Source organism: Penaeus japonicus, unplaced genomic scaffold, assembly GCF_977035675.1.
Source record: "Penaeus japonicus unplaced genomic scaffold, GWHDUDI00000001_assembly GWHDUDI00000026, whole genome shotgun sequence".
NCBI classification, from domain to species: domain Eukaryota; kingdom Metazoa; phylum Arthropoda; class Malacostraca; order Decapoda; family Penaeidae; genus Penaeus; species Penaeus japonicus.
The window spans coordinates 15,225,690-15,252,467 of NW_028234428.1; the positions used below are offsets into that span (position 1 = coordinate 15,225,690).

Consider the following 26,778-nt stretch of genomic DNA (forward strand, 5'->3'; position numbering starts at 1 on the left):
TTATGTATATTTGTATATGTCATATATATATATATATATATATATATATATATATATATATATATATATTATATATATATCTGTATATATAATATATATATATACACACATATATATATATATTATTATATATACATATATATATATATATATATATATATATATATGTGTGTGTGTGTGTGTGTGTGTGTGTGTGTGTGTGTGTGTGTGTGTGTGTGTGTGTGTGTGTGTGTGTGTATGTGTATGTATATATGTATGTATATATATATATATATATAGATATATATATATATATATATATATATATATATAATATTATAATTATATTATATATATATATATATATATAATTATATATCTTATATGTATATATATATATATGTATGTATGTGTGTCTATATATATATATATATATATATATATATATATATATATATATATATATTTATATAATTATCAACAAAGTGAGCAGAAGGCGGAGAGAAACCCGAGACGAAAATGAGGGAAAATAAATAGAAAATAGAGAGATCCAAAACCCGGTCTTCAAGAGAGCCCTCTCCCCCTTTCTACACCCCCTCCCCCCACTCCCCCTTCCTACACCCCCTCCTCTCCCCACTCCCTTCCCCCTTTCTACACCCCCTCCCCTCCCCCCCCCCACCCCCCCCCCCCCCAGCGGCCGTTCCACCGAGTCACAGGTGGATGACGATGCCACCCGAGGTAATTAACGGCGCAGGTAATTAAAAAAAAAAGCCCCGATATAATGACACGGCGAGCAAAGCATGGCGAATTACGTGTCATCATCACCCCTGTCGGCACGTAATTATTATCAGCTGATATTGGAACTCCACGTGTCTGTATAATGTCTATGTTTGTCTGTATCTGTTTTTTCTTCTTCTTCATCATCATCATCATCATCATCATCATCATCATCATCATCATCATCATCATCATCATCATCATCATCATCATCATCATCATCTTCTTCTTTTTTATTATCATTATTATTTATTATTTTTTTACGAACCTCAATATGTCTCAGCGTGTGTCTGATTGTCGGTGTTTTTGTCTAAATTTGCTTGTCTCTGGGACTGTGCTTTCATTTTGTGCTCGCGTGTCTCCGGTGGCTGAATTTGTGTTTGTGCTTGCGTGTGGGTGAACCCGTGTGTCTAGGCCCGTGTCTGTCTGTATGTTTATCGAAGAAGAAGAAGAAAAAAAAAACATGTGCGTTATTTAACCTATGTGTACACCTGCTGCGTCTGTTTGCCCAGCTTATCCCTCCTGTTTCCGTGTACGTGTACGTGTATGTGTACGTGTTTGGCTGTGTACGTGTACGTGTACGTATTTGGCCAAGTACACGCACACGCACACGCACACACACACACACACACACACACACACACACACACACACACACACACACACACACACACACACACACGCATCCACCCAACCTTCGAACAGGTGAGCTAATTAACGCTACACCTGACCGGAAGGCATCTCCGACGAGGAGTGAGAGGGGGGAGGGGGAGGGGGAGGGAGAAGGGGAGGGGGAGGGGGAGGGGGAGGGGGAGGAGAAGGGGAGGGGGGGAGGGGGGAGGGGAGGGAGAAGAGGAGAAGGCGTGGGAAAGGGAATGGGGAAAGAGGGAGGTGAGATGGACGGAGGGGAGAAAGAAGGGGGACAAAGGGAGGGAAAATGGAAGGAAGGGAGTGAGGGAGGGAAGGATGGGAGAGAAGGATGAGAGGGAGGATGAGCAGGAAGATGGGAGGGAAGGAAGGGAGAGAGGGTGGGAGGAAGGGAGTGAGGGAGGATAGAGAAGAGAGGGAGAAGGAGAAGGAAAGGGAGAGAGAGTGAGAGAGAGAGAGAGAGAGAGAGAGAGAGAGAGAGAGAGAGAGAGAGAGAGAGAGAGAGAGAGAGAGAGAGAGAGAGAAATATAAGTAGATAGATAGATAGAGAGGGGGGATGGTGGAAGAGAGAAGTATGGAAAGGAAGGAGGATATAGGGGGAAGGAAGGAAGGAAGAAGGGGGGGGGGAGAGGACCACGACGCAAGACAAGGAAGAAATTAGTTGTTTGTCTGTCACGCTCCGTAAACAAAAGTCGCGTAATAGCGGTGACGAAGAAGAGGCGAGAGAGGAAGCAATGTTTAGTGGGGGGAGGGGGAGGGATAGAGGGGAGGGAGAATGGGGGGGGGATGAAATACGGATGGAGGAAGAGGGACATGTGGGAGGGGGAGGGGGGAGGGGAGATATAGGGGGAAGGGGAATGAAGTACGGATGGAGGAAGAGTGACATGTGGAATAATCGTATAGGAAGGAATAGCGTAGATAGATAGATAGATAGATAGATAGATAGATAGACAGGTAGATAGATAGAGATAAATTGATAGATATGAGAAAGACATATGGGTAGATAGATAGATAGATAGATAGAGAGAGAGATAAACTGATAGACAGATAGAGAGATTGATAAGTGGAAAGGAAGACAGACAGACAAAAAAGTTATGCAAATAGAGAGAGAGAGAGAGAGAGAGAGAGAGAGAGAGAGAGAGAGAGAGAGAGAGAGAGAGAGAGAGAGAGAGAGAGAGAGAGAGAGAGAGAGAGAGAGAGACAAAGACAGAAAGAGAGAGAGATAGGGAAAGAGATAAACTGATTGATAAGTGGAAAGAAAGACAGACAGATAAATAAATTACAAGGTGGATAGCCAGACGGACAGAATAAAGATATGCAAGTAGAGAGAGAGAGAGAGAGAGAGAGAGAGAGAGAGAGAGAGAGAGAGAGAGAGAGAGAGAGAGAGAGAGAGAGAGAGAGAGAGAGAGAGAGACAGAAAGAGAGAGAGAGAGGGAAAGAGATAAACTGATTGATAAGTGGAAAGAAAGACAGACAGATAAATAAATTACAAGGTGGATAGCCAGACCGACAGAATGAAGACATGCAAGTAGAGAGAATAAACAAAAAAAAAAGTCCGCAGCGCCCGGTTAAGTACGTTTGGTCAGTTAAACAAATGCAAAGCAAAACCAACCGTGAACTGCACTCCACCACCTGTCGACTCTGACCCCCCCCTCTTCCCCCCTCCTCCCCACCTCCTCTTTTTTTTCCATCTCCTCTTCCCTCCTTCCTGTTCTCCTCCTTCCCCCCCTCTTCCCCGCCTCCTTTTTTTTTCTTTTTATATCCCCCTCCCTTCTCTATTCTCTCTTCTTCTCTTTCCTAAATCGTCTAGCTCTTCTTCGTTTTCCCCTATCTTCTTCTTCTTCTCCTCCTCCTCCATATCAATATTACCATTATTATAATTATCATCCTTATTATTATTGTTATCACAATTATTAATCTTCCCCCTCCTCCTCCAACCCCTACCCCTACCCCCCCCACGCCTCCCCCCTCCTCCTCCTCCTCCTCCTCCCTCCCACTTCCCCTCCTCCACCTCCCCACCTCCACCCCTACCCCCCACACACCTCCTTCCCCCTACCCCCTACCCCCCCACTAAGCTGACCACGGTCACTGCCGGACATTTGCATACCGTTACCGCGTCTTGCTTGTGCCCGTCTGTAGGTGATGGAGTTTAGCGGGTCACGTCACAGCTGTTTATGGGGGGGGGGGGGGGGGAGGGGGAAGGAGGAAGGGGAGGAGGACCTCTTTGTGTTGTTTTCGTTTCCCTTGTTCGTGAGACGCTTAACGCTATCTTTATCAATACGGTAATATAGGATTATAATATGTTATTATAGTTATCATCATAATTGCCTCCTTTTTCTTGTTTCTTTTTTTCCATCTCTCTCTCTCTTTTTCTCTTTCTCTTTCTCTTTCTCTTTCTCTCCCTCTCCCTCTCCCATTCCCTCTCTCTCTCCCTCTTTCATTTTCTCTTGCCTATTCTCTACATTGTTTCAATTAACATCCTCCTGAATATTAATGCAACTAGTAATATTACTAGTAACTAACTAGTTACTAGTTACTAGTAATAATGATGATGATACTACTACTACTACTACTACTACTATTAATAATGATAATAATAATAATGACAACGACAATGATACTAAATATGATCACAATATTACTAATAATAGTAATGATAAAAATACCATTAATATTATTATTGTTAGTAATATTATATCAATATTGTTAATGCCATTCTCAAATAAAAATAATAATGATGAAAAATAACGTAAAAAATACATTCGTGATAATAATAGTAACAACAACACAAAAACAATAACAATAATAATATCCTAAAGCAATAACAGTAATGATGATGATGATGATAATAATAATAATAATAATAATAATAATAATAATAATAATAATAATAATAATAATGAGTAATAACAACTACAATAATAATAATAATAATAATAATAATAATAATAATAATAATAATGATAATAATAATAATAATAATAACAGTACAGTAACAACAATAACAATAACAATAATAATAATAAAAATAACAATAATAATAACAATAATAACAGTAATAATAACAATAATAATAACGATAACAGTAACAATAACAATAACAACAACGGCAACAGTAATAACAATCATAAGAAAAAAGATTCCCATGGAACGACCACATCTTCGTCACGACCCATTACCCCCTCAAATGCGACCCCTCCCCCCCTCCTCCTCCCTCTCTTTATCCTCTCTCCTCTCCCTTCTCCCCTTCCTCTCTTTATCCTCTCTCCTTTCCCCTTCCTCTCTTTATCCTCTCCCTTCTCCTCCTTCCTCTCTTTATCCTCTCCCCTTCCTCTCTTTATCCTCTCTCCTTTCCCCTTCCTCTCTTTATCCTCTCCCTTCTCCTCCTTCCTCTCTTTATCCTCTCCCCTTCCTCTCTTTATCCTCTCCCCTTCCTCTCTTTATCCTCTCTCCTTTCCCCTTCCTCTCTTTATCCTCTCCCTTCTCCTCCTTCCTCTCTTTATCCTCTCCCCTTCCTCTCTTCATCCTCTCTCCTTTCCCCTTCCTCTCTTTATGTTCTCCCTTCTCCTTCCTCTCTTTATCCTCTCCCTTCTCCTCCTTCCTCTCTTTATCCTCTCATCTCTCATCTCCCCTCCTTCCTCTCTTTATCGTCTCTCCTCTCCCCCTTCCTCTCTTTATCCTCTCCCTTCTCCCCTCCCTCTCCCCCTTCCTCTCTTTATCCTCTAGCCACTCTCCTTTCCCCCTTCCTCTCTTTATCCTCTCCCTTCTCCCCTCCCTCTCCCCCTTCCTCTCTTTATCCTCTCCCCTCTCCCCTTTCCACTCCCTCCTGATAATAAGAATAATGATGACAATGATAATAAATATCAGTCATGATAAAAATCTCACAATATAATAATAATCTCACACTACTAATAAAAAAAAAACATAACACAAAAAAAGGAAAAATAAAGAAAAAAAATGGGGAGGAGGGAAAGAGAGAGGAATATCCAAGGAAATCGTCTGTAAATTCGGCTATTCTCACCGTCTGGGTTTGCATGACCGTGACTTCCGACCCTTGGTTATTTACGCTTCTTCTGCTTCTTTGTATTCTTCTACTTCTTCTTCTTCTTCCTCTTTTTCTTCTTCTTCCCTTTCTATCTCTTCCTTGCATAGTTCTTCTATCATACGTTTCTCCTTCTTACCTTCATCGTCCCCTTTCTTTCACATTCCCGTCTTCTCTCCCCCTACTCCCCTTTCCCTCCCATCCCCTCCCCTTTCCCTCCCTCCCCCTCCTCCCCTCCCCTTTCCCTCCCTCCCCCTCCACCCCTCCCCTTTCCCTCCCTCCCTCCCCCTTCTCCCTCCGTCCTTCGCTTCACACCGGAAGTAAAGGATTCACCGCCAGCAGCGCCGACCGGGAGCAACGCACGCGGTGGGAAGGAGGAGGAGGAGGAGGAGGAGGAGGAGGAGGAGGAGGAGGAGGAGGAGGAGGAGGAGGAGGAGGAGGAGGAGGAGAGGGAGGAGAAGGAGGAGAGGGAGGAGGAGGGGGAGGGGGAGGAAGAGGAGGAGGGGGAGAGGAGGAGGAGGAGGAGGAGGAGGAGGAGGAGGAGGAGGAGGAGGAGGAGGAGGAGGAGGAGGAGGAGGAGGAAGAAGAAAAAGAAGAGGAGGAAGAAGAAGAAGAAGAAGAAGAAGAAGAAGAAAGAAAAGAAAAATAAGCAGAAGAAAAAAGAAGAAAAGAATAAAAAGAAAAAGAGGAGGACGAAGGAAGAACACACCACCCCCCACCCCCCACACCCACACCCACACCCACCCACCTACCCACCCCCCACACCCACACCCACCCCCACCACCCCTCTATCTCCCATCTGCCCTCAATAACAGACAAACTAACACCAGCAGAAGCAAAGCATAGCAGACGCAGAGAGGTCCGATGAAGGATGACAAAACGCTGAGTCACCGGCCAGTGTTATTATGCCGGCAGCCTCACTCGTGGGTTGCAATCGGTAGCCGGCAGGGTGGGATTTCGGCGGCCGGGTTGCACGCACGCGCTTGCAAAGGCATGCAGCCACAGAAGGTCGGTACACAAGCACGTATGTCATGTGGCCGAGGTGCAGGCACACACGCATGAATATGCTAGCACATACAGTACACATGCACGCGCTGGCAAATGCACGCACATACGTTCACACACTCTTCATAATATCAAGATGAACGTAATACGGTTGTCATCATAGTCAAGATAGTTTTCTATTTTGTTTTTATTGCTATTGCAATAAGAATTCAACATCGTGATCATAATCTTCCTTATTGATGCAATTGATAACGAAACGGAGTAAGTAGGAAAAGAAAGAGATTACGGAGAAGGAGAGAGAGAAAGATTAGATAGAGGGAGAGGAGAGAGAGAGAAAGATTAAATTGAGGGTGAGGAGAGAGAGAGAGAGATAGAGAGATAGATAGATAGATAGATAGAGAGAGAGAGACAGAGGGAGAGAGAGAGAGAGAGAGAAAGAGAGAGAGAGAGAGAGAGAGAGAGAGAGAGAGGAGAGAAGGAGAGAGAGAGAGAGAGAGAGGAGGAGAGAGAGAGAGAGAGAGAGAGAGAGAGAGAGAGAGAGAGAGAGAGAGAGAGAGAGAGAGAGAGAGAGGAGAGAGGAGAGAGAGAGAGTGAGAGAGAGAGAGAGAGAGAGAGAGAGAGAGAGGAGAGAGAGAGAGAGGAGAGAGAGAGATAGAGAGAGAGAGAGAGAGAGAGAGAGAGAGAGAGAGAGAGAGAGAGAGAGAGAGAGAGAGAGAGAGAGAGAGAGAGAGAGAGAGAGAGAGAGAATACATAAGGAAATTGTTGAAATAAAGGAAAGGAAAGACGGGAAGGAAGAATGAAAAATGTAGGAAGGAGAGAAAGAAAGAAAGTAAAAAAAAAATAAAATAAAATAACGATAAAAAATAACTAAAAGGAAAATAAAAAAAAAGGCCTACAGATAGAAGGACAAGAAGAAGACAGAAGAAGAAGGAAGTTTAGAAAGTGAAAGAGGAAGCAGAAACTTCCAACCAACCCCCCTAGACCCCCCCAGCACCCCCTCCGACCGGACACTCGCCAGCTCGTCTTGAATACATTCCGAAAAGCTACTTTCGCATGACGCCCCTTCCGGACTGTCTGCCTGCCTTTCTACTGTATGTCTCTCTGTCTCTCTCTCTCTGTCTCTGTCTCTGTCTCTGTCTCTGTCTGTCTCTCTCTCTCTTTGGCAATCTCTCTGTCTCTTTGGCTTTCTGTCTGTTTATCTTTTTGGCTCTTTCTCTCTCTGCCTGTCTCTTTGACAATCTCTCTGTCTATCTGCCCGTCTGTTTCTTTGGATTTCTTTCTGTTTATCTCTTTCTCTCTCTTTCTCTTTCTCTCTCTCTCTCTCTCTCTCTCTCTTTCTCTGTCTCTCTGTGTCTGTCTGTCTGTCTGTCTGTCTGTCTGTCTGTCTGTCTGTCTGTCTGTCTGCCTGCCTGTATGCCTGTCTACCTGAATATCTGTCTCGCTTTCTCTCTCGTATCATTAATATTCATATCGCGCCCTTCTCTTGCGTTTAGTTTCCCCGAATGCAACAAATAGTTATGTTCGCAGAGAAAGCTAATGCTCGCGGTGAGGAGAAAGAGGCAGAGGAGGAGGAGGAGGAGGAGGAGGAGGAGGAGGAGGAGGAGGAGGAGGAGGAGGAGGAGGAGGAGGAGGAGGAGGAGGAGGAGGAGGAGGAGGAGGAGGAGGAGGAGGAGGTGAAGGAAGAGGTGAAGGAGGAGGAGGAGGAGGAGGAAGAGGAGGAGAAAAAGGCAGAGGAGGAGGAGGAGAAAGATGGAGGAGGAGAAGGAAGAAGACGATTACGAAAAAGAAGCAGAAGAATAAAGAGAAATAAAGAAGAAGAAGAAATGCAAAACAAGAATAAAAAAAAAGAAAAGAAGAAGAAAAAAGACCAAGAATGAATGCGGGAGTGAAGGAAGCGACCCGCAGACAGACTGAGGAAAGTGCAGCGTTTGGCCCAGTATTTTGGCGCCAATTTCGGGTAATGGACAGCTATTCCCCGCGCATTCGGACGAGACGAGACAAGAACGATTTCAAGAAGGAAGTTTCGAAAATCTTTTAGCTGAGCCTCATCTTAGTGACAATCGACCGAAAGAATAAGAGGACGGAGAAAATGCGTGTATGTACATACTTACGTGCATGCATACGCGAACGCACGCGCGCACGCACATATATTTATACACACACAATATACTTGTTCAACATGTCAATCTATTCATAAGTCATTGTAACATTTTCTAATCATGTCAGACAAATCTTTCTATCTCTTTCTCACTCTCTCTATCTCTATCTCTCTTTCTCTCTTTCTCTCTTTCTTTCTCTCCCTCCCTCCCTCCCTCCCTCCCTCCCTCCCTCCCTCCCTCCCTCCCTCCCTCTCCCTCTCCCTCTCCCTCTCTCTGTCCCTGTCCCTCTCCCTCTCCCTCTCCCTCTAATCCTTCTCAAAAGCCGGCGAGTGGTCACGTGACCTTGCCAGCCGACCTTGCTTGGGAGTCTTATGCCGACCTCACCGAAGGGCGTTGCGGAGGTCACTGGACTCCCTCTACCCCTACCCCTCTACACCCCCCACCCCCTTTTCTTTGATTCTTAGCGTCTCCCCCTCTAATTCTCGTTTGTTCCTCCCTCATCCCTCTCTCTCTGTCTATCTCTCTTCTCTCTTCTGTCTCTCTCTTCTCTCTCTCTCTCTCTCTCTCTCTCTCTCTCTCTCTCTCTCTCTCTCTCTCTCTCTCTCTCTCTCTCTCTCTCTCTCCCTATTTACCCTTCTCCTCCTTCTTTCTCTCTTTATTATTCTATCCTTTCTTCTCCATATCCTTTTTTCTTTCTTTTCGTCTAACATTTTCCTCCTTCTCCCTCTTTTTTCCCTTTTCCTCCTTCTCCTTCTCCCTATTTTTTCCCTTATCCTCCTTCTCCTTCTCCCTATTTTTTCCCTCTTCCTTCTACTTCTCCTTCTTCTTCTTACCTTTTCCTCCTCCTCTTTCTCCCTCTTCTCACCCCATTATTTAGATTTCTCTCCCTCCCCTCCCCCACCCCCCTCTCTTGTGCGTGAGTTCGCGCTTGACCGCAAGTTCTTGAGACGGTGTGGGAGGGGAGGGGAGGGGAGGGGAGGGGAGGGAGGGCGGGAGAGCGTGAAGGGGGGAGGGGAGGGGAGGGGAGGGGAGTGCAGGGGTGGGGAGGGGAAGGGAGAGCGGGAAAGGGAAAGGGTGAGGCGATAGATGAAAGAGATGAAAGGTAGATATAGAAGAGGAAGACTGGAAGGACTGGAAAGGAGAGAGGGGTGGAGGGAGGAGAGAAGGAGAAGAGGGGGTAGGTTGCGTGACTTTGATGCCTTCGTGACTATTCTTCGAGGTGACATCTTCATCTTCATTTGCCTCTCTTTGCACACGTACGTACACACACACACACACACACACACACACACACACACACACACACACACACACACACACACACACACACACACACACACACACACACACACACACACACACACACACATCCCCCCACCTATACACCCCCCTCCCACACACACACACTATAAATATATAAGACAAACTGTGCAAAATACAATTCCAAAATGACACCTAAATAAAAGCAACTCGGGGGGGGGGGAAGAGAAGGAACCATGAAAAAATATTTATCTTAAGATCATGGCGAATGCTGTATCGTTTCGCCGGAAAATGCGTGGTTTTTTTTTATTCTTCTTCTAAATCCTATATAACGGGTTCATTTGTTTCTTTCTAACAACTGGTTTATTTTTTTTTTTTAAACCATTATCGTACGTTATGCCAAATTATCGCTATTGTCACGCACTATATTTTCTAAATCACTAGAACCAATCCACAAAACGAAAAAAAGAAAGCAAATAACGTCAAAAGAAGAAGAAAAATGCGATAAACGCAAAGAAAACAAGAAGGCCACGAAGAATGAAGAACATTCCGATGACGGAAAATAACAGCAATCATTCCCATTAACTTTCTTCTTTTTACAGAAAAGCATGATTTGTGAATTCTTCCAATTTCTTCTGCTATTATCCCTTTCTTCATCAACTTTTCCCTTTTTTCTCCTTTTTCAACAGACTGGAAACTTACCAAAAAGGAAAGCAACAAGACCTGAAGGTACTGTTGCAAAAGTCTCCCCCCTCCCCCTCCCCCCCCTGACCATTCAATATTGCAAGCGACTCCTTATGGGAAAATGCACTGAGGTCTCTCTAATGGCATGACTTCTTTGGCGCTTCGAAAAAGAAGAATGACGAGACAGAGAGAGAGGAAAAAAGGCTTCGGAAAAGAAGAATGACGAGACAGAGAGAGAGGGAAAAAAATGGCTTTCTCATCCTCCTCATGGTTTATCGGTGATATGGCAACTAGCGACTAGAAAATAAATATACTTTTCCAAACACTAACACTTGTCATATTTTCCAATTTGAAAATAATCATAGTAATTAAAATTGCACTTCTAAATTAGATGTGATTTCCTAGAAACCACCATGAAAGCCTCTCTTAAACAAGACAATAACAATAACAAAAACAATAACAACAACAGTTCTAATCAGTCTTTATAATACCCATCCATCATATTAAAAAAAGAAAGGAAAGTCTGTATGTCCAGCAACAAAGTATATTTCCAGAAAATGATCTCTAAATACTTCCTTAAAAACCAATAACAGCAACAAAAGCATGAAAATAAGAAATCCCAATAAGCTATTACAGTTTGCCTCTGTTTCAGGAAATTAAATTCTGAAACAGACTTCATGATTCAAAAGCTGACAAAATCAATTTATTGAAGTAATTCTTTAAGAGAAAAATTAAGAGACACCTATTCATCCTATTAAATTATCTAGATATATATATATCGCAATATACTTTCGCATGTCACATCAATCACAACATTCTCTCTTAAATTCTATAATAATAAAAAATCTATATATACCCACAATACAAGAAATCAACTTGAATACTTGCTTTAACCACCAGCGGGCATAATCTTAGGGAAACAATGTCTAGAAATACCCCTCTTGGCTTCGACGTTTCCAATGAATCTTTGAAAATTCTTTCCTACCCCCCCACCCCTCAAAATAAAAATACATCCGTAAATCCTTAATGAATCCTTAATGATACATTTCATAAGGCTACTCACTAGGACCAATACCATCATCTCTGTAACACATTAACAATAAAAAAAATATCCAAATCCAAAGTTACTCCTCCCATCAACTTCAAACAAAAATTCTTTCATAAACTCTCAATGTCTATTAGACAGCAACTCAAGAACTTCTTTCCTTAATCTCCCCCAAAAAATAAATAAAATAAAATAAAATAAAATAAACATCCACTACCTATAACACAATAAATACCAAAGACACTCTACCGCGTAATAACTATGCCAAAAAAAAACACTACATCGCATAGATGTTTTTATTTTTTTTTCTGCCAACCTATAACACCAATAAATTCAACTCGGGTACTCACTAGGGCCGGCAGTGGTGGGTGAGCGCGTGGGTGACTGGGAGTCCACAACAGGGATGTGGAGGCAACGCTGGCACAGACATTCTTTGCCTGTGTAGGTCACACGCTCCCCCGTTGGGAAGGGTTGTCTGCAAAGGCAGATAGAAAGAGGATTAGGAATCAAAATAGGGATAAGTTCCTGAATTGGTATGAAAGTCATCATGAGTAAAGAGTGAGAATATCTGTTTTTCCTTTTAATCTTCTCTAAATCATATATATATATATGGACCTTTTTGTGAAATGGTAGGAGTAAGAAAAAAACAAATATCACTGAGTCCTTTGAGAGAATAGAAATAAAACAATTGCAATAAAGAAAAAAAAAAAAAAAATCATAGTACAACTGCATTTAATGAAGCATACACACATCCTTTTAGAACACAGGGTAAAGAAAATCAGGAGGTAACAAAAACTTTTTCTCTAAAGAGGTAAAAGCTCACTTAACTCTAAATGTCCAACTCTTCCCTCCCTTTTCCCTACAGGAACTCTCCAATACTTAAGTGAAAGTAAACCGTAGGTGCATAAAACTCGTTCCACAATAATCACCCATAGTTTCACATTTGTATTTGGTATACCCACAAAACACTCCAAACAACACCGCACACACCAATCTTCCTGCATTGAAAATCCCCCCCCCCCAAAAAAAAAAGTGTCTCCGAATAACAAAAAGACAAAGACTGTGAAATCCTAAATCTCGAGCCGTGACGCTTCACAAGTTAAAGACGACAAGTCTCGCGATTTTGAGATTTCATGGTCCACGGGTCAAGTTCCCAGAGAGGGGGAGCCCAGAGGAGACACTTGTATCACTTTCTCAAATATACCTCGTCGCAGTGCAAAATTGACACAAGTCATCATGAGACGTGGAAGACCAGACGCACACGATCACTTCCGTTGTGTGCAGAGGTGAAACTATCATCTTTTGGAATCTCTCTCCAAAAGGATATTTCTCAAAATAAAACAAAAAATTTAACCCATTAATGCCTGGGCCATGCACTGAACACTGGTTTTGTTTTATCATTTATACACATACAAGATTCCAAAAGCCCTTTGCCACCAAGAAGTCAATGATCTCGCCTCTATTCCATGAATATTTGGAAAGGTATTTATTTACATTACAGCTATCATTGTTACTAATGTTATCATTACCATCATTTTAGTAATATCATCACATTAATATTAAAGACAACAAAAATAATAATAAAACAAAAATCTTTTTTCAAGGCATGGAATAAACTGGTGTAGTCAAGTAGGCTAACAAATTGACTGATTGGTGACTAAAGACTTGTTGAATCATCTAGATATAAAAACACTACAGTGGACAATGCATGTATACGCATTAACACAATATCGATATAAAAACTTTGGGAAATGACTTGGCGCAAAAGGATTCTGAATCACGAAGGTTCATTTAGATGTGTGTGACTAATATAACATGAAGCAAAGAAACATACATTCATCAATGCTAATATTTACAATATATCATAAATACTAAAGAAATGTACTGAAGTGCCTTTTATGCATAAGATTAAAGGAAACCATTCTATGTAACAAGAAGATATTGGTAGAAGCAAAATAAACTCCCAAGGTCATGTAAATGTCAAGCCAAGCGTCACGTGAATGCATGATGTCAAAATACTGAGAAGGGAGAACACATCAGAGGTTGAGAAAGTCTAGATTGCAAAGGCAAACTGAACTTAAGATATAGAATGCATGATCTGAATGTAAAGTAAGATATATATTCATATATATGTGTCTGTATTCTTAAAATGCATAAACACAGTACATGAAAACAGATTCATAATAATAACAAAAAACATATCCTCTCTCTCTCTCTGCCGTATCCTGAAACAGGATACGGCAAGCTGGATACAACCTAACCCATCCTCTAAAAGAACTGGCAAATGCTTAGTATTTTTTCTGTCATTTTGATGAGCATGCTGGAAGGTTACTGCCATTACAAATATTCCTAACATTATTAAAATTGAAAAACTTGAATTACTTTAATTGAGTATCCTCTTTCAAACGTAAAGAGTGTATCTGAAATAATAATTAACATGACTAAAGAGTGTTGTGATAACATTCAAATAAAAATCTGCCTAATCTGTATTACAACTTCCAGTGGAGTGGCCTGCTAACCAGTTATTACTTTAAATACACAAGATTATCCATAACTCGAATAATAAACACATCTTTTTATCACGCAAATACTCAGCATTGACATTATGTGACTGATAAAACAGCTATGAGGCAATATGATCTATCAATATGTATGAGTAAAGGCTAAAAGCTTCACTGATATTTCAGATTAGTCAACGCCTCAGAGACATTCTGCATGTGAACTGGCAGATAAATATGTTAAATAGATGATTCTTTACGTCCATCATAATTCTTTCATCAAAAGGGAATTTATATCCAACTTACAAAATCATCAAATATCTACCAGTTTTATTTTTAAGAAAATGCAGAGTATAAACCTGTGCTAAGAGATATACACAATCTTTTGTCTTTCACAACCAAGTAGAAAATAGGTGTTTTAACCTAGTAAACTCACTCTTATAGTTCTGCAACTCAATTTCCTCATTACAATATCTACTTTGATCTTCTATAGAAACAATACTGATACCTGTTAACATTTCATAATGGAGAACCAGCATTCCTTCTTTTTCAAGAGATTAATGTTATTTCTATAATTAATTACAGGGGTGTAATTTTCTCGGTTGTCTGTCATCTCTTGCGTGTGTGTGCGTGTGCTTGTGCTTGTGCGTGTGCGTGTGCGCGTGCGTGTGCGTGTGTGTGAAAGAGAGAGAGAGAGAGAGAGAGAGAGAGAGAGAGAGAGAGAGAGAGAGAGAGAGAGAGAGAGAGGAGAGAGAGAAGAGAGAGAGAGAGAGGGGAGAGAGAGAGGGAGGAGAGGGAGAGAGGGAGGAGAGGGAGGAGAGAGAGAGAGAGAGAGGGAGGAGAGAGAGAGAGAGAGGGAAGAGAGAGAGAGAGAGAGAGAGAGAGAGAGAGAGAGAGGGAGGAGAGAGAGAGAGAGAGAGAGGAGAGGAGAGGAGAGAAAGAGAGGAGAGGAGAGAAAGAGAGGAGAGAAAGAGAGGAGAGGAGAGAAAGAGAGGAGAGGAGAGTAAGAGCGGAGAGCGAGAGAGAGAGAAGGAGAGAGAGAGAAGGAGAGAGAGAGAAGGAGAGAGAGAGAAGGAGAGAGAGAGAGAGAGAGAGAGAGAGAGAGAGAGAGAGAGAGAGAGAGAGAGAGAGAGAGGAGAGAGAGAAAGAGAGAGAGAGAGGAGAGAGAAAGAGGAGAGAGAGAGGAGAGAGAAAGAGAGAGAGAGAGGAGAGAGAGAGAGAGAGGATAGAGAGAGAGAGAGAAGAGAGAGGAGAGAGAGAGAGAGAGAGAGGAGAGAGAGAGAGAGGGAGAGAGGAGGAGAGAGGGAGAGGAGAGAGAGGAGAAGGGAGAGAGGAGGAGAGGAGAGGAGAGGAGAGAGAGAGAGGAGAGGAGAGAGAGAGAGGAGAGGAGAGAGAGAGAGGAGAGGAGAGAGGGGAGAGGAGAGGAGAGAGAGGGGAGAGAGAGAGGAGAGAGAGAGAGGAGAGAGAGAGAGGAGAGAGAGAGAGGAGAGAGAGAGAGGAGAGAGAGAGAGAGAGAGAGAGAGAGAGAGAGAGAGAGAGAGAGAGAGAGAGAGAGAGAGAGAGAGAGAGAGAGAGAGAGAGAGAGAGAGAGAGAAAATATTATACAAATCTTATATCCTACATACTTGTTACACTCAACAGATAAAAGCAAATTTCAAGATTATTCTTACAATGACTAAAATGAATAAATAAACAAATAAACAGATGAAAAAACAAGAATCTAAAAAGATATAATCTAAAACTTGACATTTTCTCTACAAAAACCCGTCATCAAAACCCAAGCCAGAATCCAGTAGCCACGCATGAACACCACTGCCAATGAAAAAATTGCATGGCTCAAAATCTCCATAATGTACTTCAATCTAAAAACAGGAAGAAAGAGAGAAAAAAAAAGAGGATGAAAAAAAGCCTACATCATGACCTACTTTCTCAAATCTGTCAAAATTGAATTCAATGATTTAAAAACAACTATTACTGTATATCTAGTCACTCTTGAGATCTCTGGCTTTTACGACCACTGTCTGAGTCTATATTTTGTATCTCTCTTTCCTTCTTTTCTTCACCTCCTTTTGTTTTCTCTCCTTCATTATTTATTTTTTACCTATTTATGGATTTCACACTTGGGTCTCAAACACCTTCCGAAAAAGGGATCCGAGTCGTAATCCTCATCAAAACTTTTCCTATTTCTATGTGTATCTATTATCAAGCATATCAATTCACCCACCAATGGAGCAATAAAGAAAAGCATTGAGATATACCATTCTGTTAAACTGTATAAAAAAAAAACTCAAAATAAAATGCTCCCTTTATGCATATTAGGTTTTCTGCCTCTATTGCAGTAGATGAAACTTGCAACATCACCATCTTCACAGGAGCTAGTCCCAGTACTTGCTCATCTTCTCTTTAAGTGTTGTAACGGTAATTATGAGTAGCGCAATTTTATTTTACTCCATTTATAAACATCGCAATCTCTCCATTATAACTGTGGATATGTATGAGACGTCTATATTTGTTCCACTCATTAGTCCTTTTAATTTAGTAAGGAGCTGCATTATTCAGCTATTACATAACATTCTCTTATTCACATGAGGTGTGACATCCAATTATAATCATCACAAAAAATATAATTGAGGTCACTTTGATGCAATATCTTGGCATTCTTTAGCATATCAACAGTGCATGGAGCAGGACACAAGACTCCTAAAGTTGCAAACTGCAATCTCTCCATAAGTTATACATGCAAGGTCGGTGAACCCCAACAATGTCACATAGTTTCTCATGCTGATATCTGATATGAGATCAAATGTTATACTTTTTATGGGACAATGTATTAAAACACTACTCTCATCTTTCCTTTTTTTTACCAGAGAATAAAAAAGACACTTATCATATGCATATAGGCAAGTAAAGTTACATCATTCTAGCACCCAGAAAACAGAAATTTCCATATGTATGAACTCAGTAAATCATATACCTTCCTCTAGTTACCAAACATACAAGAAAACTCTTTTAGAAATAATTTTCAAAACACACACACACACACATACAAAACCCCAATGCAGTCAACAACAATTGCACGCTTCTTCACAAATAGACCGGTTCATAATGCCAACAGCCCACTTTAGGTGAAAGGTGAAAATGTAAAACCTGAATGCAATATCTAAGTGGATACATAACAAGAGGACTTCACTCCGAATTTGGAAAGTGTTTATTTTCTCGTCACATTTCGGATTTGGAAATCATAGCTTTGGGTTGCAGTTTCACAACGCCTAAATGCTACTGTTTGGCTTAACAGTCTCTGAAAATGAGAAAATCTGTTTTTCTCTTTTTTCCTAACTAGTTTTCAGTTATCCTGGCAATGTGTTTGAACTGGCAATGAATTTAAAGACATTCATTAATGATTTTGACATGTTCTTTCATTTAAGAAAGCAATTAAAGAAATCCCTTACTCCTTTCAAAACTCCTGTCATATATCAAAATTCTTCTTATAACAAAGCTATAATTACATAAATGCATATCATTATTATGTGCAGAACAGATAACTATTAGGTAAAAAATAAATATATCAGAAATATTATATAGAATGAATGCTTTCTGGAGTTGTACTAATTAAAGTGGTCAAAGTAACACCGTACAGTCAAATCATGACAAAAAATTAATCTACACTGATAATGATTTGATAAACAGTAATATAATATCAATAAACTTATATACCTGTAAGGTAGGCAATTATTTGGTAGCATATCAATAACAAGATATATATACTTGAGCAAGCCATCTGTACTCAGTAGAGAAAGGTAATGAGTTCATTATCATAATCTTTCTACTGTCTCTGTTGTAAATGCAGTAAAAGTCCATCTGATTAATATAACTAATCCACTTTTTTTTTTCTACAGTCTGCCAATAGAAAGATTGGGCAGAAACATTTCCCCGGTTTATTTCTTCTGATCATAAAACACATTCCTAAACCGGAAAATTTTAAATGCATTTATCCCTTTTTACTTCTTCTCCAAATACATAAGAAAAAGAATAATCCCACAATCATTTTCCCTTAAATTTTTCCTTCACTGATCTTTCCTCGACCAAACCTATACACTGGAAAACAATTTCTCCATACCTGCAGCGAGCACAAGTGAAGCATTTCTGGTGGTAGGTGTTACCGAGGGCCGACACCACCTCTCCTTCCACGAAGAGCCCGCACGTGGCACACCTCTGACCGAAGTTCTTCTGGTAGCATTCTGTACAGTAGTAGTCTTTCTCCCTTGAGAAGAAACCTCCCTGTGCTAGTGATTTCTTGCAGCCTGCGGAGGAAGGGACAAGGGTTAGTCTTTGCGACGATCTTGTGTAAATATTCTGTGATAGGGTATATCATCTTTAAGGAGAATCTCTTGGTTGGTTTAATAATAATTCTTTTTTTTTTTTTAAGTCTTTCTTCTCTTTATCAGGGTCCAATGAATATTCTATGAAGGATATTTATAATATGATGGGATATTTCAATGCCATTATGCTAATTAGCTTGCCTGCATTCACTTTAAACTTGATAAGGGTATAAAATATTGAGGGAAATTTTATATTTTGTGGCTTAGCTTAATGCAATCATGTAAAAGACAAAATAATGAAAACAAAAGGGAAAAAAAAAGAAAAAAAAAAAATTTCCTTCCTTTCAGCTGAAAATAACATACAGTTCATTAAAAGCCTAATACTTTAAACTTCTGATAACAACATACAAACACAAAAGCAACCATACACATAATGATAATTCCCATATCACATCTCCAACAAGACAGGACAATTTAAAGAAGTCACGACAGAAAAATGGTCGAGAGAGAGACAGAAATGTTTTTCCTCCACCACTTCTAATTTAACGCAGCTGGTGCAAGGCAAGATCTGCGAGGTCTAAGTGTCTCTCATAAAGGGGATAACACCCACCCACACGAGCTGTATTGTGCCCTGTGTCATTACTCAACTAGCTCTAGCACCCACGTTCCTACGACAACAAAATACCATCTGGTTCGCGGTCCTGTCATCTGTCCTGCCTGTTCTTACACAAATTAGGAAATGGATCCTGCCTGTCTTTCTTTATCTCTCTTTCTGTCTACTCTAAGCTATGGCGGCATTTTCTCTCTCTCTCCATGTGTGTGTGCCTTACACGCTGTACTCTGGCTGCCTTTAACAAGCAAATTGCTCTCTTTGTCTGATAACACTCGAGGTGAAAAATGACTTTTTGGAATGTGCTTTTTTTTTTTCTTTTCTTTTAAGCTCTTCTTGACGTAGCTCGAAACTGCCCAATTTGTCACAATAAAGCTGCAGCAGTTATTGTCACGAAGGTGCGACATAACGTCACTTGGTATGTTTCACGCCTCTTCTCTATGAATAATCATGATTAATGTGTCCTGTCATTATTTTTTTTTTCTTCTTTTACATTGCACCTTATGTATTCCCTCTGCAAAGGCCAATTTCTTTAGTCTTTTACAGCTAGTCATAAAATAAATAAAAGACTAGAAAACAATAATAATAAATCTGAAAAAGGAGCCTTTACAACTATTCATGATAAAGATGATAAAAAAAAAAAAAATCAATACTCAATATAAGCAAAAGGTATGAAACTAACTATTCATGATAAAGATGATTAAAAAAAAATCAAAACTTGTGAAAAACAAAAGGTATGAAACTTACTACTGATTCCACACAAACAACCTTCATAAACTTGCATATTCAAAGTGACTCGGCAATCCCTCAATCGCCAAAGAGAACATTACATAAACACAACTCTGGACACAATAAAAAATATATAAAAAAAAAGAGAAAGAAAGAAAAAAAAAGAAAGAATGTGACTCTGCAACTTTGAAGAACCTGAGAACCACTTGTGTATATAGATGAAATTGTTTGTTTATGAACTGTAATAAAAACTGGGGGTACTATCAACATTTTCCTTGAATCTGTATGTAAATCTATATATATATGACTCTCCCTCTATCTCTACCTCTCTGTTTCTGTCTTCCTTTCTCTTTCTCTTTCTTTCTTTCTTTCTTTCTTTCTTTCTTTCTTTCTTTCTTTCTTTCTTTCTTTCTTTCTTTCTTTTTCTCTCTCTCTCTCTCTCTCTCTCTCTCTCTCTCTCTCTCTCTCTCTCTCTCTCTCTCTCTCTCTCCCTCTCCCTCTCCCTCTCCCTCTCCCTCTCCCTCTCCCTCTCCCTCTCCCTCTCCCTCTCCCTCTCCCTCCCACCCCCTTCCTCTCCCCTCCTCCTCCCTCCCAACCCCCTCCCTCTCTAAAATAACACAGACAAAAAACACCCGAGGATCAGTCTCTGCCAGAATAACCAAAAGAGGTGTCTCATGTTCCGCGTTCATGGTCGCTGATGACTTTGCATGAACACTCTGATTTACCACAAAAGACTCCCCATTGGTTAACCTCACGACAAGAACCCCAGAATAGAAAGCACACACTCTGAATTCACGTTTTAGAGGAACCGCAAGTCTTCACTGGAGTAATCTGGAGTTGTAATCTCTTGTGTCTTCCTGTTCTTCTTTTTCTTCTTCTTCTCTCTCTCTTATCATACATTTTCTTCTATCCTCTTCTTCTTTTTTCTCTCTTATCATATATTTTCTTTTATCCTCTTCTTCTTCTTCTTTCTCTTATAATACCTTTTCTTCTATCCTCTTCTTCTTCTGCTTCTCTCTCTCATCATATCTTTTCTTCTATCTTCTATCTTCTTCTTCTTCTCCATCTTAGGTTTATGCATCTTTCTCTCTTATCATATTTTCTTCTTCTATTTTCTACCTCCATTTTTATTTTCCTTCTTCCCACTGTTCTTCTTTCTATCTTCTATTTCTTCTTCCTATTCCTCTTCTTCTTCTCTTTATGTCTCTTTTACCTCTCTCTATTCTCTCTCTTTTTTCTACTTTTCCTTAAACAGACAGATAAATGAAGAAGGAAGTGAAGAAGGGAGGGAGGGAGGAAGTGAAGGAGGAGAGGGAGGGAGGAGAGAAGGGAGGAAGGGAGGAGGGAAGAAAGAGAGAAGGGGAGAGAAAAAGAGAGAGAGGGGGGGGGAGAGGGAGAGGGAGAGGGAGAGGGAGAGGGAGAGGGAGAGGGAGAGGGAGAGAGGAGAGGGAGAGGGAGAGAGGAGAGAAGAGAGGAGAGGAGAGAGAGAGAGAGAGAGAGAGAAGGGTGGGAGAGTGAGAGAGAGAGGAGAGAGAGAGAGAGAGAGAGAGAGAGAGAGAGAGAGAGAGAGAGAGAGAGAGAGAGAGAGAAAGAGCGAAGAAAGAGCGAAGAGAGAGCGAAGAGAGAAAGAGCAAAGAGAGAAAGAGCGAAGAGAGAAAGAGAGAAAGAGCGAAGAGGACGAAGAGAGAAAGAGACAGAGAGAGCGAAGAGAGAAAGAGATAGAGAGAAAGAGAGAGAGAGAGGAAAAGAGAGAGAGAGGAGGGAGGGGGAGGGAAAGAGGAGTATTCAAAGACAGAGAAAGAGTAAGAGCGTGACCACCAGAAAGAGGAGAATGTATCACCTATTCCTTTTTCCAGAATCGACTCCGCTATCTCATTCTCCCTATCACGCCACTCAAGAACGAAAGAAAGAGAGAACGAGCGAAAGAAAGAAAGAGAGAACAAGAGAAAGAGAGAGAGAGAACGAGAGAAAGAGAGAGAGAGAGAGAGAGAGAGAGAGAGAGAGAGAGAGAGAGAGAGAGAGAGAGAGAGAGAGAGAGAGAGAGAGAGAGAGAGAGAGAGAGAGAGAGAGAGAGAGAGAAGATGAGAGGAGAGAGGAGAGAAGAGAGAGAGGGTGAGAGTGAAGGTCGCGAGGAGAAGAAAGAGAGGAAGAAGAGGGAGGGGGGAGAGAAGGTGTAAGAGAGGTGGGTGGATGAGAAGGAGAGAGAGGAGAGAGAGAGGAGGGAAGGAAGTGAGGAAACGAGAGAATGAGAGGATGAGAGAAAAGAAAGAGAGGAGAGAGATGAAAGAGAGAGAGAGAGAGGGGGCTTAGAGAGAAGAGAGAAGAGAGAAGAGAGAGAGAGAAGAGATGAAGGAAGAGAGAGAGAGAAGAGGCAAGAGAGAGAGAGAGAGAGAGAGAGAGGAGAAGTCGGTGTGAAGAGAGAAGAGAGAGAGAGAGATAGAGAGAGGAGAGAGAGAGAGAGAGAAGTGTGTGAGGGGTGGGGAGGGAGGGAAAGGAAGAGAGGGAAAGTGAGGGGAGGGGGTACCGAGAGGGAGGAGGGGGAGGAGAGAGGGAGGAGGGGAAGAAGAGGAAGGAGGAGGAGTGGGGGAGAGTGAAGAGAAGGTGAGGAGAAGAGAGATGGAGGAGAGTGAGAGAGGCGAAAGGAGAGAGGAGGAGAGAGAAGGAAAGAAGAGGAGGGAGGAGGGGGGTGAGACAGGGAGTGGGGAGATGGGGAGGAAGAAAGAGAAGAGGGGAGAGGCGGAAAGAAGGAGAGCGAGGGGGAGGAGAGAGAGAGAAGAAGAGAGAAGAAAGAGAGAGAGGAGAAAGAGAGGAGAGAAAGATTTGTGAGAGATGAGAGAGAGAGAGAGAGAGAGGAAGAGAGAGAGAGAGCGATGTTTTTTGAGAGAGGAGTGGATTTGGTGAGAGAGAGGGGGAGAGAGGAGAAGATGCGGGGGGGATGAACCGACGGGAGGTGGAAGAAGAGAGAGAGAGAAGAGAGAGGACGAGCGAACGAGAGAAAACGAGAGAACGATCGAGAAAGAGAGAAAACAAGAGAACGAGCGAGAAAGAGAAGCAACGCGAAAGGAGAAACGAGCGAAGAACGGGAGAGAAGGGAGAAACGAGGGGGGTGACAACGAGCGAAAGAGCGAAAGAGAGAAAGAGACCGAAGCACCAAACGCGACGATGACTAAACAGGAACTCAAAATCAACGGATTAAGTCCTACTTGAGTCAAATGTCCCACACAGTGTGACGCATTTTCCCAAGCAACAGGAGATCATTTAGATGACAAATAAAAAGAAGAAAGGATAGAATTATGACAAGAGCCAAAGGGCATTATTGCATTATGTCCATCCCGAAGCCCCTATATATATACTCGTAACCCGAAACTTGATAGGGCAAAGGTCATCAAGGTCACCCCACAACCGCCCTGGATATAGACACTTTATAGCTCAGTGAAACTAATTCTAGAACAGAAACGCTTTTAATACTCTATTCTTATGACATAGGATATAGATACTTTATAGACAGTGACATCTAATATCAGAACGCATAGTTTACCAACTCTAGTTATAACTAATTCAAGAACGATTCGATTTTTTTATACTTCCCATCTTTTTTCTATTCTTATGACATAAGATATAGATAGTTTATAGCTCAGTGAAACTAATTCAAGAACAGAAACGCTTTTAATACTCTATTCTTATGACATAAGATATAGATACTTTATAGACATAGGATATAGGATATAGATACTTTATAGCTCAGTGAAACTAATTCTAAAACAGAAACGCTTTTAATAATACTTTATTTCTATTCTTATGACATTGGAAATCTCTCCGTTTCTGCTATAAATATCTTAAGGGACTAAATTTTTAGACTAAAAGACAAACAAAACAAAAAAGGGTTTAATGTCACGTCACAAGAGGTAATAAAACCGTGACATTTCAAGCGATCATGGCATTAATTGATCAATGTTTTTCTTTCAGGAATTCCGTTCTTAGAGATCATTTTCTTTCTTTTTATCTTATTTGATATCCTGATTGAGATAGCATGTCCCTGATATACTTTCATTTTCAATCCTAGTGTTGAGTAAATTAATATGGTGTTGCAAAAGTGATGTTTTTTTTTTCTTTTTTTCTTCTCGTAAAGGTTCCGCGTCAAGTTTCTTCCCATCCTAATTCATTTTCTCTTAATATAACTATGATATATTTATATACCAATAAAGAACATATAATAGAAAAGACACTAAAGCATCTCAAGTATACGGAAGAAGAAAATATGATCACAGAAAAAATATATATATAATCTAAACTGGACACACAAACCGAAAAATCATCAGTCGACATATTCATCAAATCACCCTTTCACAGGAAATAAAATTAATTTAAGAAAAAAAAAGAACTTACAAAAATCCTAAAATGGTTCTGCAATATATAGACATGTATCACTCCAAATGATAACCAATTCGAATGCTTAAATATCAAATCATCATTAATATGCAAATGATATCACACTTAAAACCAGCTTATGTTAAAGCATCTCATTAATTAACCCGTCAATATGATTACTTATGCAGATACTTCTAATAACATCAAAGAGAACATGAAATGGCGGTCAAATGCAATTACCAACTCTTAAATTATCATTTACATGTAGACAAGCTATTGAATGATAACGATATTTAATCTTAAACTTTGAATATTAATTTAAGGATAAGGCATTCACTTCCACTTGAAGCAGCTAATATGAAGGTCCTTCTAGCATGAAGATTTTCCTATATACACATAGATACACTTATTTCATAATAAAACTACCATCAAACCTTAAGCTTAATCCTTAAATCTTTGTTAAACAAGTGGAAAATAGCATAAATCTGAATAATCAAATCATATAAAAAACACACATATCAAACCTGGAAAGAACGAACTAACCTCAAAAGATAATCAATAATAGGCATCTAAACCATACACCTAAAATACTCCTACTAACAACAACAACAACAAACATAATAATGATCACAACACTGCTTTAATAACCAGATACTTACTATTACACTTGAAGCAACTGATGTGGAAGTACTTTTCTTGGACTCGAAGTACTTCGCCCGAACACTTCTTCCCACAGGATTCACACAGTGTCTTCCCTGTTGGAATGGGACATCAATTAGAAACAATTCTTGATTAAATTCTTTGATTAAGTATAATAAGGTTATTCTTATTGTTTAGCTATTTATAAATACATGTATTTTCCCGCTTTTTTTATGGGGATTATTTATGTTTCGGGAGCTTATGAGACGAAATTTTCTGTTCGTTTTTTTTTCTTTTCTTTTTGTTTTTTGTTCTTTTTAGTTTTCTATCATCGGTTTCTTCTATTTTTTGTGGTGGAAAATATATAAATATTTTTGTGGTTTTAAGATCAACATTCTTTTCCTTTAAATATATGTTTTCTCTGAAGATACAACATTACCACTTCATGATGTGGACACAACCTATATAAAATGATTAAAAAAAACAGTCACATATACAAAAAAAGACACTCGTTTAAAAAAATATAAAAAAGCGCTACATCAAACAGCCAAAATGTTAGAAAGAGAAAGAGAACATACGAAAAGTAATCGGTCTCCTCAGCCAGAGCGGTCCATACCAGGAGTTGTATCTTCTCCACAATGGGACAAATTAACTAGATATTGTTACAAAAGAGGACGACGTTCAGGAGTTGCTGCTTCTGACAGTGGTCGTTCGTGTGGTCTTGTATTCGTTTGTGAAGATGACGAAAGACTTAAAATAAGACTTAAAATAATGATCAGAATTTTTCAAGGTTTCTTCGATGACGTAACGATAAAACAACGAACGAGAGAAGCGAGCGAACACGTCAAACTTCCTCATCATGCTTTAAACATCTGCATTCCTACTTTTACTCATGTGTTTTCCTTCATCTTTTATTCGTACGCTGACATTTCATCCGTCTGTCTGTCTGTTTGGGTAAAGGATAGATAGAGAGAGGAGATGACTAGAGTGTCTGTTAGCAGGGTGGGAGTTAGTCAGGAATTCAATACTCGAGTCAATGTTTGGTTCGAGATAATGTGAAACTGTGGACGGGAAACGTGGCTGAGGGCGGAAGGGAAGGGAAGAGGAGGGGAGGGAAGAAGAGGATGAAGAGAAGAAAGTAGGATGGGAAGAAGAGGAGAGAGGAAGAAGGGAAGAAGGGATAGGGAATTAAAATAATTGTCCGATAATTATGAAGCGAAGGGGAGGAGAAGAAGAAAGAAGAAGATAGTAAGAATGAAGAAGAAGAAAGTGAAAGAGGAGAAGGAAAGAAGAGAAGAAAGGAGGAAGGGAAAAGAAAGAAGAGGAGAGAGAGAGGAGGGGGGGGGGGGGGGTGGGGGGGGGGGGGGGGGGGGGGGGGGGGGGGGGGGGGGGAGGGAGGGAAGGGAAGGAGCAGAAGGGATGAAGAGAAGAGAGGAGGAAGGGAAGAAGAGGAGAGAGGAGGAAGGGAGAGGGAAAAAGGGATGAAGAGAAGAAAGGAGGAAGGGAAGAAGAGGAGAGAGGAGGAAGGGAAGAAGAGGAGAAAGGAGGAAGGGAAGAAGAGGAGAGAATAGGAAGAGAAGAAGAGATCAGGCGGGAAGGGAAAAGAGAAAGAAAAGGAGTACAGATTGAAGGAAAGGAAAAGGAGGGGAAGTAAGGGATGGAGGAAGTAGAGGAAAGAAAGGGAATGGTATAGAAGGGAAGAGAAATGGTGGGATGAAAATGTAAGAGGAAGATGAAGAGAAAGAACAGAACCTAGGAAAGAGAGGAGAAGAGAGAGAGAGAGAGGGGGGGGGGGATGAAGAGAGAGAAATAAGGAAGGGAGGTTGTGGGAGTGTCGAGTTGAGTGGAAAAATTAAATGACATCAAAGTACCCCCTCGCCGCATAGAAAAAGCACAGTCAAAACATATAACGCCCCTTTCCAACAGAGCTATATAAAATGACATTGATAGAGATAGAGAGAGAGGGAGAGAGAGAGAGAGAGAGAGAGAGAGAGAGAGAGAGAGAGAGAGAGAACCAGGATATTAGAGATGAGAGAGATGAGAGATGAGTGCGAGAGTGAGAGGAAGAGAGAGAAG

General features: G+C 40.7%; 1 protein-coding gene across 19 annotated transcripts in view; it reads right to left on the reverse strand.

Moving 5' to 3' along the window:
• Unc-115a (actin binding LIM protein Uncoordinated 115a) overlaps window positions 1–26,778 on the reverse strand; it is a 163,694-nt gene that overhangs the window by 53,538 nt on the left and 83,378 nt on the right. For all 19 annotated transcript variants that reach the window (XR_015192297.1, XR_015192295.1, XR_015192292.1 and 16 more), the window contains exons 3-5: window positions 24,723–24,818; window positions 18,155–18,338; window positions 11,890–12,014 (exon numbers count right to left, since the gene is read on the reverse strand). Coding sequence is in view for 13 of the 19 variants with exons in the window: in XM_086552023.1 (XP_086408149.1) it covers window positions 11,890–12,014; window positions 18,155–18,338; window positions 24,723–24,818 (405 nt within the window). In the remaining 6 variants the exon portion in view is untranslated. The remainder of the gene's footprint in view (window positions 1–11,889; window positions 12,015–18,154; window positions 18,339–24,722; window positions 24,819–26,778) is intronic.